Source organism: Heloderma suspectum, chromosome 7 (genome assembly GCF_057233095.1).
Source record: "Heloderma suspectum isolate Gila_16-S chromosome 7, 16-S_ref, whole genome shotgun sequence".
Taxonomy (NCBI): domain Eukaryota; kingdom Metazoa; phylum Chordata; class Lepidosauria; order Squamata; family Helodermatidae; genus Heloderma; species Heloderma suspectum.
This window is the reverse complement of record NC_139464.1, coordinates 14,873,659-14,889,305: the sequence shown is the minus strand read 5'-3', so window position 1 is coordinate 14,889,305 and position 15,647 is coordinate 14,873,659. Positions and strand designations below refer to the sequence as shown.

General features: G+C 41.7%; 1 protein-coding gene across 1 annotated transcript in view; it reads left to right on the top strand.

Annotated features, from left to right (window-relative positions):
* The window catches only part of ST8SIA1 (ST8 alpha-N-acetyl-neuraminide alpha-2,8-sialyltransferase 1), a 133,623-nt gene extending 121,047 nt beyond the window's left edge, over positions 1 to 12,576 (top strand). Inside the window, exon 5 of the mRNA XM_084809148.1 lies at positions 6,959 to 12,576. Within this exon, the coding sequence (XP_084665274.1) occupies positions 6,959 to 7,445 (487 nt within the window). The 3' untranslated portion in view covers positions 7,446 to 12,576. The remainder of the gene's footprint in view (positions 1 to 6,958) is intronic.
* The last annotated feature ends 3,071 nt before the right edge of the window (positions 12,577 to 15,647 follow it).

The following is a 15,647-nucleotide window of genomic DNA, read 5'->3' as shown; positions in this document are numbered from 1 at the left end:
GCCATTCCATAATCTGGGTGCATCACCAAAAAGCTCCTATCACTAGTCCCCACCCACCATGTATCTGTCAGCAGAGCAGTTTCAAGAAGTGTTGAATCTCAAAGGGTGGATGCCCATATTTAGGGAGGCGGCTCCTGAACTTCAGCAGCATTGAGAGGACTTTGATGGTTCCTTCCAGGAAAAGGCCATGCTCGGGGCAGAGCATAATTCTAAGCATGAAGGCTAATTGAGGAGGTGAGTCATAGAAGTAGCCTTTAGGACCCAGTGGTGTATACACTCCAAGATGGTGTTTGGGGTCCAAAATGGAACCTGGGAAACTTTGTGCCTAGTAAGCCACAGGATAGCAGGACCCCCACCCAAGCCAACCCCAAGTGTTCACCAAATGGAGCGAACACAGGTAGAAATGTTGGCTGTAAACTGGGTCTAGAGGTGAGTGAGTGGTTGAGTCCCGGCCCCAACTCCATTTGCCTACATGGGTTTTCCTCACATTTCTGTCTTTTCCTCTAAGGCTGCCATTTTTTCTTTAAAAAAAAATAAAAATCCTGGCATGTTTCTTCTAAAACTGCATAAGGAGCAGAAATGTCAGAAACTGGATGTTTTGAATTCTTCAGCTTGAAGTCGTGAGGCTGGAATTTTGAAGCATGCAAATGGACTTGAGGGCACACTTAGCTCTACATCAAAATATCCTTTTCCTTCCTGCAGTTCCTAGGAAAAGGGGGCATTTGAACGGACGCTCTCTCTCTCTCTCTCTTCCATACAAAAGGGTGCAGCGTATATTACCTTCCCCTCCCTCTCAGCTTCCTAACAGACCTTTTCCTGCCCCTAGTATGTATTTATTTGTTACATTTATATCTCGCCTTTCCTCCGGGGAGCCCAAGGCAGCATATATGATCCTCCTCCTCTCCATTTTATTGTCACAACAGCTCTGTGAGGTAGATTAGGGATGAGAGTCAGTGACTGGCCCAAAGTCACCCAGTAGGCTTCATGGCCGAGTGGGGACTTGAACCCGGGTCTTCCCAGTCCAGCATTCTAACCACTATACCACAGCGGCTCTCTGGTAGTGATGCCGTTCAAAAGAAGATGGGTAGACTTTGAAACAGGGATCTGGAGCAATTTAATAGAGATGCAAAAATGCAAGTAAGTGGAATGTAATGCAAATGGAATGTGTGTGGGGGGTGGGTAGGGGATGCAATGTCTCCCTTTGTGATACCCTTCAAGCCAGATCACAAAATTTATGTATTCCTTTCTGTGGCACTCACAATAGGCAGCCAAAACCAGGAAGGCACGAAGTCGCCAAAGACCAGTGCAGTGACAAGATGTTTTTGACTAGTGCAGGTAGCTCCTGAGGGAGGAGTTCATCTTCAAAACATTGGGTGGGCAGGCACAAAACAAACAGGCACTTTTTGTGATTTGAATCACAATGTGCAACCAACTGTGGTCAGGGATTTCTGATCTCACCTGGGCAAAAGCAACATTTCAGCCTGATGGCGATTGGTGGCTGGCTCCAGTGTAGTTCTGACAGCCATCTCTGCTCAGATCAGAAAGATGCCAGGGCCAGCATCATGGGGTGTTTGCTCTGCAATTATTGGCAGGCTTTTCTGTTAGGTGACATTGGATTTCTAAGCATCTAGGCCCCGAGTATAACTATGAGCTAATTCTCACAAGTGTGTACATCACTGGACGTCACGTCACTTGAAAATGTACCAGTAAATAAATAGGCTTCTCTGAAATCCATTGTAGTTGAGGTTATGAGAAGAGCCATGAAATGTCTGTCAGTAATCGCCCATTCCAACATCCCCAAAGGACACCAGTCCATAGCAGCCTCTAAACGTTTGGCTGTGAAAGCTATAACAGAGCAAATTGCCATTGTATCTATTTGTTCTTGGCTTCCACCTGCGATCTGTGCTTGTGTGGGATTCAAAGTCACTTGCGAAGTGTGCTGTGCTTAAATTGCAGACACAGCACTGATGCCTAGTGGAACCAATACCATAAATTGACCGAAGGGTCTATCAGTGCCTATTAGCCATGGCACCTAAATGCAACCTCGACATTCCAAAATGTTTTGTTGAGGATGGCTATCTCCATCGTGTTGTGTTTTTGAACCCAGGGGTGTCTGATTGACCAGATAACTCTGGTCAGTCAGAGTGCATTTGATGGACCATTAATCTGATCCAAAGCTGTCAGTTCTTATGTTTGTTTGTTTGTTTGTTTGTTTTTAAGCCACCCAATACCGAGTGTCCTCTTCTAGTCCTGGTTATTCTGAGAATACAACATTTGCAGTTAGATGGAAGTAAGACATTTAAGTATAAAACCATGTTGGAGAAGAGGCTTAGAAAAAAGGAAAAGGAAACATCATTTTAATGTGTCCTTGTCCCTCTCCCACTTCAATTTCCCTTTCCAAATGTCCCGTCATTAACGCTGATTTATTCTTAGCCATACCCTCCAAGCCAGCTGTGTTTCTAAATCTGATTCATTTTTTTTTTTTTGGGGGGGGGGGAGTTGAAGTTGAAGTTGTCTTACCAATCTCACTTCTCCTTCCTGGCAAATTCTTATCCCATGCATATGATGCACGGGATAAATTCTTATCCAGTGATGCCTCCACCAGTCCAGCATTCCTAATCGTTAAAGATGAGTTAATGCTGGAGAGAAAAGGTGACTAAGAAGAGTCTTGAAGCAAACCACATTTGCCTTTCGTTAAATCAAAATGAACATCTCAAAACCCTTTTAAACCTTTCTATTGATATACAGAGGGAACCTCAAGACCATAGCAGTGGAGGCTGGTGGCTCCTATTCCAGTGGGGCAGTGATTCCGCTCTGGGTTTCAGCCAGAACCAGTCAGAACTCTAGAGGAGCTATCCAAGGTGCTGAACCCATTATGGGGATAGAGTTCAGCAGTTTGGATAGCTTCTTTAAAGTTCTGACTGACCGGTTCTGACTGAAACCCAGAGCAGATCACTGCCCCGCTGACATCAGAGCCACGGCTGTGGTCTTGCATCTTGCCAATCATCTTTATATCCATTGCAAAACCTGTAGTAATTAAGTGGCCCCAGATTACTTTGGGCCAACTCTGCCAACTTAACTACAATCTTCCTCCCTCGCAGTTTAGATTTAAATCTTCCACTGGGTGAATAGAGATGACCACATAATATGTGGTTTGTGTGGTGGCTTAGGGTGGAATTAGAATTTATGGGAGCCATACAGCTGATATCAAAAGGAACAGACCTATTCTGTCTCTTTCTCCTCTCTCCCTAGTATTGTGTTGTAAAGCAAAATGTGACATCATATGAAGTTGCTTTATACTGAATCAGATAACTGGTCCATCTAGCCCAGGCCCGACTGCTCTGAACACTAGATGTCTTGTGGGTTGTTTCCCAATCCACAAGAGATCATTTTAGTTGAAGATGCCATGGATCAGACCAGGGACCTTCTACATACAAATATGTTTTGCCATTCAGCCCTTCCCTGGACCAGCCCTCCATTTCTATGTAATCACACTCTTCGAGTTCTCGTTCCCTGCCAGGGTGGTGCACCGATTACAGTGTTGGACTGGGACTTGGGAAATCCAGGTTCTATTCCCTACTTGGCCATGAAGCTCACTGGCCATGAAGCTCACTTTGGGCCAGTCACCGACTCCAGCCTAACCTACCTTACAGGGTTGTTGTGAGGATAAAATGGAGAGGAGGAGGATCATGGACCCTGGAAGGCTGAGATATAAATGTAATAAATAAATAGATAATACTCTACATCAGTGCTGCTTTCAGGGACAAGAAAACTCAGAACACAGTGATGTGACATCACACATTTTGTTTATTGCACATTATCAGGGGAGAGAGGAGGAAGCAAAGTGAATCTGCTACTTTGAGCAGATGGCATGTGTTTCCTGTAATGTCTAGTTCTGCACTTCTTAATCTGGTTGTTCTGTATTGTCCCAATCTCTTGCCAAGTGGTGGAGAGAGTGGCTGCATGCAGTAGCTTATGGGTAGAGTACATGCTTCACTTGCATGAGGTCCCAGGTTCAATCCCTGGCATTTTCAGGTAGAGCTGGGAAAGACCCAGTCTAAGACCCTGGGGAGCTGTTATCAGTCCGTCTAGACTCTAGACATTACTGAGCTATATGGAGCAATGTTCTCACTCGGTATAAGATTTCCTATGGCTAAATAAGAACATAAGAAGAGCCATGCTGGATTAAACCAAAGGTCCTTCTAGTCCAGCATCGTCTTCACACGGTGGCCAGCCAACTGTCTGTAGGAAACCCACAGCTAGGACATGAGTGCAATAGCATCTATATACAGCCCCTTCCTTCCCCACTTCTTGGTGCACCAGGATTAAACCCAGAAGTTTTTAGTTAATCAGTTACCCGTTCTGTCAAAACTGGGACAGGTTACACAACAACAACAATTACCAGGTTGGTAACAAAGTAGGATCTTAAACCAACCTTAAGGTTTAAGGTACTAGCTTGTTCCGAATGTGGTAGCCATAATTTCCAGATTCAGGTGTAATTGCAAACGACTGTTAATTGAAGGCTTCTTGGTTTATTACAGGGTGCCAAAGAGGGAATGGGCAGCACAAGGACAGAATGCACAAGCAAAAGTCTTATGCATATCTCAGTTTATTAAGCTGAAATATAAATATCCAAATGTAGCCCATGTTATCTCTTTTATGCACCTTAGCAGAAATGTGGGAAAGTTGCAGGATGCTAAAAATTATCCATGCTAGTTTACAGGACAATGCAGATGGCTTACTTTCATACCCACCATGGTAAAAACAAACAAACCCAGTCTTGATAGAAATGCTCACCTGCATGCAACAGCTGCTGCCGTTGGCCTCAGAATGTACCACAGTGACTCTACTCTTTGCTGTGTCCCCATCATTGGCTGCCATATTTATTAGTATGACCGTACAGGAGTCCATATGCACTGCACACAATAGCTGCCATATGAAAACAAACCCTTGACAGGTCCAATTGCCTTCAAGAACATAGGAATCTCCCCTATACTGAGTCAGACCTTGGCATCTAGTCTAATTTTGTCAACACTGACTGGCAGGATTTCAGGAAAGATTCTTTCCTAGCCTTACCTGAAGATGCCAGGGATTGAACCTGGAACCAGTGGTGGCTGGTGACTCCAGTTCCGAGGGTGGGGGGGTTGTAATTCCATACAGGCTTTTAGTTCCCATCAGCCAAAACTCTAATGGTGCTATCCAAGGGGCTGAGCCCCAACCCCAAACTGGGTTCAGTGCCTTGGATAGCACTGTTAGAGTTTTGGTTGGTGGTAACTAAAACCCTGAGTGGAAGCACAGCCCCTCCAGAACTGGAGTCACCAGCCTCCACTGCCTAGTACCTTCTGCATGCCAAGTATGTGCTCTACCTCTAAGCTACAACCCCACTGTTTACCGCAGCACCTAATTATTTATCTATTTATTCATTTTATGGGCATAATTCTATTTTAACAGTGTTCTTCATTAAGGGCACCATCCTATGGGGATAGGGGGCCGCCCCCGAACACGGAGGTGACTGCCTATCCAGTGCAGGGCAGGAGAAGCATGGAGGGGATTGTTCCCTCCACGCTTCTGCCCTGCATTTGTGGCTAGACAGCCGATTTCAGCTGTCTAGCCGCGGGAAGGTGGAGCGGGGGAGGAGGCTGCTGAACGACACATGGGATGTGTCATACTGGCATTTCCGCCTTCCCCACTCTGGAACGCCCCCTGGAATGCCCCGTTTTGGCTGCTCCGCACCCCCCTTCAGAGTGCGGAGCGCGGGGCAGTTCCGCGCGGGCTCTGAGTTTGGTTCCTGGAAAACTACATATCCTATGGCCATCTAGCCGCTGACTAGCAGCCATAGGATTGCTCTCTAAGAAACTTTGTTACAAAGGAGTTACAGAGTTTACCACTCTTCTTACTACCAATGACACTTCTCCCCATTTCCTCCTCCTCACTTCCTCTTTCACCTCCCTGCAAGTGCTGATTTTATTTCTGAGCATCATACATATTGTTACAAGATGAGTCAATTTAACCATTGTGGACCATAACCTTTTTAACAACCCTTTTTATTCTCTTGTCTGTGATGGTGCAGGGCTGGGATAGGTGATGGCTTTTTAGCTTTTTATGGCCCATAGTCTCATGCCCTCTTAGCTGCCTGTTCTTATGGCCATCAGTTTTTTGGGGTGCCTGTTGAAAAATTGCTTCATTGCATTTTGTAGAACAGAATTGCAAATGCCGTCCCTTCTGCAGGGAGTCACTTTGTGTGGTTTTACTGACTTGTTGGCACTTCCAGCTGGTTCACTCATAACTGCGTCTCTTGAGATTCATCTGCCAGGATGGCAAATTGTCTGAAAACACAGGGCCAAGAATCCATGGTAATCTGTAGTGGATTCATTAATGCCAAAGCCCATTACACAAAAAGGCAGTTTCCCAATGTCAGGAAAGACGAGAGAACTAAGGGATCAGCTGTCTCCATTTCTACAAAGTTAGCAGAGAGCAAGGAATGAGATTCAATGAGATTAAAATGACTACAGTTATTCAAGTTAGCCATGAAAAAGTAAGTATTTTTAGTGTATATTTGGCCTTCCTTCTTTCCTTATGTAAAGAGGTCCGGCAAAGTCACACAAACGATAAGAGGAACGCAAACCAATAAATTGAGCATCTTAGGCTGCCAAGGAGAAGAACAGAGCAAAAGTTCAGTGTACACAGGATGAAATAACAAGGAAAACAGAAACCCAATCCTATTTGGTAAAGTAGAAACATTTCAGTCGTAGCCATCAGTATGTGCAAATTCTTTTCATACTAGGTTGTGTAATTAAGGTAACACCTTTTTTATTCTAGTTTTGCACAGGTCTCAGAATTCCCTTCAGTGTCAAAAAGCCTTTTCTGTCAGTATTTGCAAGACCTTTTCAAACTAAGTTTTGAATGGATGGTAAGGCATTGACTTGTCATTCTCTCCCCCCTCCCCATTTCTGAACAGGTTCCAGAATCTCCTTTGGTCCCGAAAAGCCTTTGTGGACAGTGTTAAGGTCTACAACCAGAGCTACATCTATATGCCAGCCTTCTCCATGAAGACAGGAACAGAACCCTCTCTCCGGGTCTACTATACCCTAGCAGACTTTGGTGCCAAGCAAACAGTGATCTTTGCCAACCCAAACTTCCTGCGTGACATTGGAAAGTTCTGGAAGAGCAAAGGAATTCATGCAAAGCGGCTTTCAACGGGCCTCTTCCTGGTCAGTGCAGCCCTGGGTTTATGTGAAGAAGTAACAATTTATGGCTTCTGGCCTTTTTCAATGGACCTGCATGGAAAGTTTATCAGTCATCATTACTATGATAATGTCTTGCCAGATTCAGGCTTCCATGCCATGCCAGAGGAATTCTTACAGCTTTGGTTTCTTCACAAAAGAGGTGTACTGCGAATGCAGCTGGAACATTGTGAGGATTCTGTATTTTATTCTGCAACATGAGACCCTTGGGGAAGGTCTGAGGGGGCTTGCCTGTTTTGTATTTTACAACAAGAACAAACTTGAAAAGGGGGAGGAAACCCACCCCCAACCCAACCTTTAATGGATTTGCATGGGCTGCTACAATAATAGTTAACACCATTGATAACTTGAAGGTGAAAAGAAGAAAAGAGTCCTTTTGTGCAGTGTTCTGTGAGGTCCTCGGTGGATGTTATTCAGAAAACTGGCGGAATTCGACTGTGCATTGCCAAGGCTGTAATTCAAGAGCATTAAAGGATTCAAGGGGGTAGGGCTACAAAGGGCTTTCAATGATAGTGCTGAATACTTCCTGTTGTTCAGCTTTAAGACTGATACCCATAAAATTGGGGATATGTTTCTTTCTTTCATTTGTTTGCTTCCAAAGCTGGATCTTGAAAGGTGCCTGGAGTCAACCATTCCTGGTTTTTTTCCCCAAGAAGCATTGAACTAGAAGTGGAACAGTGCCAATTTTCTCTCCTTTAAAAAACGACAACACCAATTTCTTTCAATAGCAGTATTCTGTAGTAGCACAAACTGGGATTTAAAAAAAAAAAAGAAACGTGAGTGTTTTGTAGTGAAATATTTATTTTTTATGAAACAGTCACCCATTTTTTTTCCACATAGGCCCTACTGCTGTAAAGTACAGTTGCTGTTGGGAAGTCAAGATTGCTCCTGGTCATAAAGCCAATCCCATGAGATCCTGCCATATAGAAATGGGCACAAATGTGAGCTGGTCTCGTCATATCAAAATGTCAGCTACTTGCTCAAGGATAAACAAGAGTCAGGGTATTTGAGAGGCCCTCAGCTGTCAGCTCTGGCTTTTGTAGAAGCTAACTGGAGCCAAGTTTGTGATGTCTGAAAGCTTCATGCTGTGATTGCAATATCGACTTCACCCTACATTATTTCACATTCCAGGGCTCACCAAGAAGGCCATGCATTGCCCTTATGATGTTCAGACTTTGGGAAGGGGCCATAGCTCAGTAACAGAGCACATGCTTATCATGCAGATTGTCCCTGGTATCTCCAGAACAGAAGTGGCAGTTGGGAAAGACCTCCTTGCCAGAAACATTGGGGAGCGGGTTCTGGTGAGAGTAGGCAATGCTGGGATAGATGTATGGTATGCAACAGCTTCATGTGTGCAAACTTGACATGGTAATTGTAACTGTCCTTGATCCAGGTCAACACTGTCTTGATTTCAAGCCTCGTTTGTACTTAACTGTACCGATTGTCAATCTCACCTCCCTCCCTAAATCAGTTTGGTTTAACTGTGTAGGTGCACTGAGAAGCTATAGGCCAAGATCAGTGGCTTCCTATTTGAAAGACACTGCACAGGTATCAACTGGAGAAAAGACGCCAAGATGTCGCCCGTGCAATTCCAGCTGAACAGCTCTTGCACATCTTCCATTCATTCCAGCGGAGCTTGTGGAGAAGATATTATTAAGTGAATTATTTATACCAAAGGCACAACCAGATCAAGGGTTCAGTAAACTAACCCAATCCCTAGCATGAACCAAGGGTAAGACAGTGCTAAGGGCTTATTTCCACAAACCATCAGGTGTCAAGCTGCGGGGAATAGCGGGGGGGGGGAGGGAGAAATGCTCCCCAAAATTCTTCTCTGGTTTCACCTTGGTGAATTTTGATATTGAATATCCTCCACATACTCTCTGGATACCTGCATATTTGCTGAGTATTCACTGAATATGTATTATGACTGTCACCCTAATATATAAAAACAAAGAATGTGTGCTTTTTCCTAGCAAAACCATTGTTTTATTTATATGCAAATATATGCAGATTTAATGTGATAAAATTTTAATTAAATTGTGATTAATTTTATTAATCAACTAAGTATTTTGTTATAATTGATCAATTAAATCTGCATAAATTAACATGTGAATAAAAAAATGGTTCCAACAGAAAAAAGCATACTTCTTTACTTCTTAGATGGCTCATGTGTATGTTGCAGGATGTACCATCTCCGAAGTGGCATTACCCCCATCGTAAAATGGGGTCCAGTTTTTATAAGTACTTACATTAAGAATAATTAATATTGTGTATTATTGTAGTGACCAACTAGTCGGGGATGCCTTCTTAGTCTTAAAAATTGGTTTACCCTAACCAATGAATGAAAAGTTGAAGCTCTGATATTTATCTGTACTTGACATCCGATGATATTTGATTTCAACATGTGATGTTTTTTGGAATTTGGTAATCAGTATGTTCAGAAGCTGATTTTAGTGTTTTATAGTCTTTGACAGTTGGCAGCTTACAAGATTTCATATGTGATGCTTGCCAAAATCAGTTCAGACACGAATTCATTGGGGAGCACCCATATTTCAAAATTTGAGGTAAAAACTTCATATTCAGATGCAAATGCAGTTTTCAGATATGAAATGTTACATTGAGAATTTGAAATGGAAAATAGGTAATTTTGAGTTTTAAATATTTGCATTCATTTTAGGTCTAGTCTGATATATGTTTCAGTGGCCAAAGTATGATAGGCTTAACTCCTCCCATGTTTGATTCCCATTTTCGGATAATTTTTCTTATGTAAGCAGTGATATAGGATGTTGGTCATCTGTTTATTAATGAGAGCAGTTTTATGCATTCATATACTCCACTGATAACTGGAGTTATCAGTGAAAGAACATGGTGAACAACCTCACAACATACACTTTCTGTGATCAAACTTAATCTGAGCACAGTAGAATAATGCTGAGCCAAAATGCACATGTCCTTTGAGTATTTCTGTCCATGAAACATACACACCTTTTCAATGATTTTCAGGGGAGCTGCAAACATATGAAAGTGTTAGCAGCATGGCTGCCTCGCTGGCACCTATTAAGAGTGATAACAATGCTTTCTGCCTTCACTCCGAACTGTCTTCTTGAAATCAGCACTTTGCAAGGCCATTTCAGAGTGATGGCAAGAAACATCGCCCACCCTCTGAACTGACTTTGTGACATTGCCTTGTAGCCAGATACAGTTAAATGGCATTATGATGCCTTAACATACACAAAGTTAGGCCTGATTAGCTTAGTCGCAAGAACACGATGATGTAGTTAAGGGGGGAAATTATGCTGGAGCAGCAGCTGAAAGAGGTTATGAATACTGGAGAACAGGTGCAAAAATGTAAACTGGGGGATCTTTCATCTCAGTGAACCTCAAGTTTGTCCCAAAAATATTCCCTGAAGAACATTCAATACAGCATAACAGCAGTATCTATTCAGTTGCTTGCTGACTTGTATTGACAGTTTGAAATGTTCCCATTGTAAAATTTGGTTCTATGTAGAAAAATAAATAGGCTATTGAGGGCCTTTTTGCTCAAACCACCTTGAACGCATTGCTACGAAGCAGTATTTAAGTCCAAGAAATAGATAAATAACATTTTTTAATAATTTAGTAATTTTTAAATACACGCCTGAGGACGCAATCCTATGCATGTTTGGACCAAAATAAGTCCTACAACTCCCAGCATTCCCCAGCCACCATGGCTGGCTGGGAAATGCTGGGAATTGTAGGACTTTTTTCTGTCTAAACATGCATTGGATTGCACCCTAAAGGTATAAAATATCAATGAGCCCAACAAATGTTGTAAAACATATTTATCCTACAGGCACATTTGCTAGAGAGCTAGGAGGACTGTGCCACGTCCTTATCTTGAACCTGTAGGCAACCCTCAATGTTAATTAGTGCCTGTATGCTCTGCTATTCATTCATATAAGCCTGGAAGCCAGAAGGCCATTTTTAAATCCCTTTTTGTAGTTACGTCATTGAATACAGATCATGTCACAATGCAACACAGAAGTAGACATGGTTTAGTGTGTTGAATGAAGGCCAAATGTGGTCAACGCCAAGAAGATTGTTTCTCGCCAATCCCACTTTAGAAACTTTTTTTAAAAAATAAAATCTTCCTTTCTAGATTGCCTTCCTTTGCCTTTTCCTTTTTGATCATCCTTGGTCCAAGACATCGTTAGAAACGTAAAACAGTCCTCAAGGGCTGCTCTTTAAAAATTACAGGGCAAGTGACATGTAAAAACAAATGAAATGAAATGTTGGAGGCTTACTTAATGTAGCCCAGTTTCTTTGCAATCAATATATAATTATTTGATCCTTATATAATCTCCGTTTCAGAGCTACTCTGGGTTTCTTGGTGCTTAAAGGACTGTTTTATTTTTTACTATTAGTTGGACTGTTTTACTTTTAACTATTAGTTGGGAACTGGATGGTCCTGGAGCACTCAGAAATGAAAGCTTTCTCATTTTCATGTTTATATTAAGGGATGGGGAAGGGGAACAATTGGATGAGAAGTCTTTGTTGAATCCTAAGGGTTGTACATGATGTAATGTGTTCAGTGAAGATTTTCAGGCAGCTCTGAAGGGTAGGAATTCCCCTAGAGTGGTGTTTTCGGGGGTACAAATGATTACTGCTGGAAGGGAAAATATGCACAAAGGCAGAAGTGCTTTAATATGCTCACATTTGCTGCTTTGATCCTGCCTCTTGTCTCCATTAGTTATTTTTATAGGTTTAAGCCCACATTCTAAGCATCTAATGCAGCCTTCCCCAACCTGGTGCCTCCAGATGTGTTGGACTGAAACACCCATAATCCCCAGCCTATGGCCATGCTGGTTGGGGGTGATGGGAGTTGAAGTCCAACTGGATGTCTCCAGGATGGGGAAGACTGATCTTATGGGTACTGTCACTAGTGGCAGAGTCAGCCACTATGGAGCCTTTGATGGTCAATTCCTTGATCTATAGAGGAGGGATGTGTTCTCCAGAAAAATTAGGACACAACGAAACTTAAAACCATCATGCCATTGGTCTTCTGCCTACACTGTTTTCACACACGAAAGTTCCACGCTCGCTGAGTTGTACATATGTTTGCAGCCATCCCCATCCAACTCAGAGATGGAGCCAATTTGATTTTAGAAGAACCCTGTTCAAATAGTTGCATTGATCCCACCCATATCATCAGGCCATTCTGTACATTCAGGTGAAGGAACTGCAGTTCAGAGAATTCCAGAGCAATATCTGGGATAGGGGATCATGTGCAAAGACCCCTGGTTCTTGTGTGTATGTATCTTAGCATGCCTGGTTCCCCCCCCCCTAATAAAAATGAATGAGGTAACCCCTGCAGGCAGAAGAGCTCTACATGTTTATCAGAGCTCCTGTACTTGCAAGGAATCGCTGGAACAGAGTATGGGAGTGTAAAACAAAAATAGTATCAGAATTGGCCATACCTCACAAGTGATACCTTTTTGGTCTTAATACAGGATACAAATAGTATATTTTACTGAGCCAACTTATGAACACTGTGAAGAGTCTTTCTGGGTTGATTTGATGATATCTGGATATACTTGGCCCTTGTTAGATGTGAGCTTATCACTCAATAGATCCTTGGAAGAAACCTCCAAAAAAGTGGAGCCTGTCAAGGGCCATTTGAGAATTGCTATTAATAATATATTATTTCTTTTACACAGCATTTCACTGTAAAAAAAGTGTCCTGACAGCAACTTTTTGAGGCACATTACTATAGTCCCCATTTTACCAAATGGGAAGTAAAAGGATAAGAGTGAATCAGTTGCCTAAGGTTACCACATAACTCCAGGACTGAGCATGGATTTGCATGACTTCTCCAAAACCTGATTGGATCTGACTTGTTCCTGCAACATAGATTGAGTAAATCAATGTTGGGAATTGAATATGCAACCTCATTTCAGTTAATGTAAACTTATGTTTCAAAATAAACAAAAATATTCTCTTCTTTTTCACAAGATGTTGCAGAATATTGCATTGCTGTCTACTTTGGAGATAGCAGTCAAGAAATTTTAGGGACCAAAATTTAGAAATTAGAATGTTCTAATGTGATTCAAGGCACCTAGGATGTCAACATTAACATGTTCCTATCAATAAATCTGGTTTAATGCTCTTTACAGTGCAATCCAATGCATGTCTACTCAGAAGTAGGCCCCATTGAGTTCAATGGGGCTTACTCAGAGGTAAATGGGTTTAGGATTGCAGCCTCAGGCTCATAACATTTTTTGCAGCTATTAAAGGATTTCAAATGAGAAAAACAATATTTAAAAGTATTAGATTGTCCTTGCGTGAGGGGATGGAGGTTGTTTGGGTCAGTATTATAATAATTATGGCTGGGCAGGCAATTGGGTGAAAGCTCTCAATGCACATGAGAATTCTACTGAATTCTTATCAAGCCTAGTGGCATGGATTGAATCCATCAAACCTCCCCCAAAGATAGTTTATTGTGATATAAATTCCCACCACTCAACATCATTTCCTGAGAACTTCCTCATGGGTTGGCGCAATTATATCAGAGCTAACCCTGATATAGACAAATGGATGAACATTATAAAAGGTGCCTACTGATTTATAAAGTATGTCCTCCCCCCCCCCCAAATTCAAAGGGACAAATTGTCAGGCTGCAATGAGAGCCTAATATAGCATGTGAATGACGAATGTATACAATTGCATGTGATTATAACATTATTGCGTTCAGGTCTGGGAGTTGTTCCCCAGATCCTCGTTTTGTGATGATAGCAAAGTAGAGAGCAACTTGGAGAATGTGAACCTCTTCCTCTATCTTCATATTTTTATTTTCATCAAACTTCCCACTTTTCCTTCTAGGTTCCCTTTAAATGACAATTCATGGTATTTAAATACAGAAGCATTCCCTTTTAAAAAAAGTATGTATGTGTCCGTTTAGCTCTGTGCACACCTACCCACATTCGTTTGGCTTCCCTCAAAATTCCTCAGAAGGTTTGCTCCAAATGTAACTAGTCAGATGATAGCCTCATGATGGTCAGACAGAACCCCATGAGAAATGTCACATGTTACTTCCTGAAACCTTTGTTTTGTCTGCCCTTGAAATTCCTCACATTTTTAACTTGGAGGGGGAGCCACTAAGTTTCCTTGAAATTTTTGTTTTACATGGAATTTCAGTGATAACTCACCTTCCCTTTCTCTCCACACACACATGTAATATTTTGTCCCAACTTTCCATTAAAAGAAATGCTCAAGACAACCAAGCAACAAGTTAACAAATGGAACAACGAATAAAAGGGAGAATACAGCAAATAAACACTTCAATTAACAAATCTGAGTGATTGAATTTGACTAGTGCGAGACTGAATCCTTCTCCCCAACTTTCGTACAAAAGAGGGTGAATTCAATAACACTTACTTCTAAACAGACATGCATAGGATTACACTGTTAATTCATCTTTTTTTAAAAATTAAAGATTCATTTTAAAAATGCTGGGTACATCCCTATGCACACTTACATGAGAATAAGCCCAATTCAGCACAGTGGTATTTATTTCTGAGTGAGCATACATGGGATTGCTCCATTACACATAGACAAGACACAAATAACAAACATACATAGCACATCATTCACAGTTATAAGCAGACTCAAGTAGAGAGCAAGCATTGAGTTTGCATGCTCCTCCCTCACCCATCTCCTCCCATTGCACACCAGCTTCAGTGCAATGATCCTAACTCTATTAAGCCTGATTGTATTTTAAATGTAAATTGTATTTGAAATGGGGAACTTTGGCTTAATCCCCATTAACTAACCAGGATCTTATACCAGGATCAAACTGCATACAAAAGAGGCTCACGTGTCATTGGAGAAATAACCTTTTAAGATGCAATCCAATGCATGTTTAGACAGAAAAATGTCCCAACAACTCCCAGCATGGGAGTTGTCTAACCATGCATAGGATTGCGCCCTTAACCGAATTGAGATGATGACAAATTACTGGATCCAGAGCTAATTTTAGCTGGTGACTTCAGTCACCATTTTCCTAAGCTTAACAGCTCCGTTACATTTCTACCAAAGATATACAAAAAACAAACAAAACCCACCCCACACTCCTTTGTTTTATTTATTTTTATTTAAAATATTTTAGACCTTTTTTATTTCACACGCACACATAGAGGCTTATAAAATATAAAGAACAATTTAAAACAAAATAGCGCTGCCTTGGGAACCTGCTAAATCAATAAAAAGTAAAACAGCAGACAGAAGCAATGTACTTAAGTATGATCGTTTAAAACTGTAAATCAGAGGCGATCAATAAACACATTAGAAACAATCGAAGCAGGGAGAAGCCACCAATAAAACCACAAAATGTTCCTGAAAGCCTTGGTTAACAAGTATATCTTGACT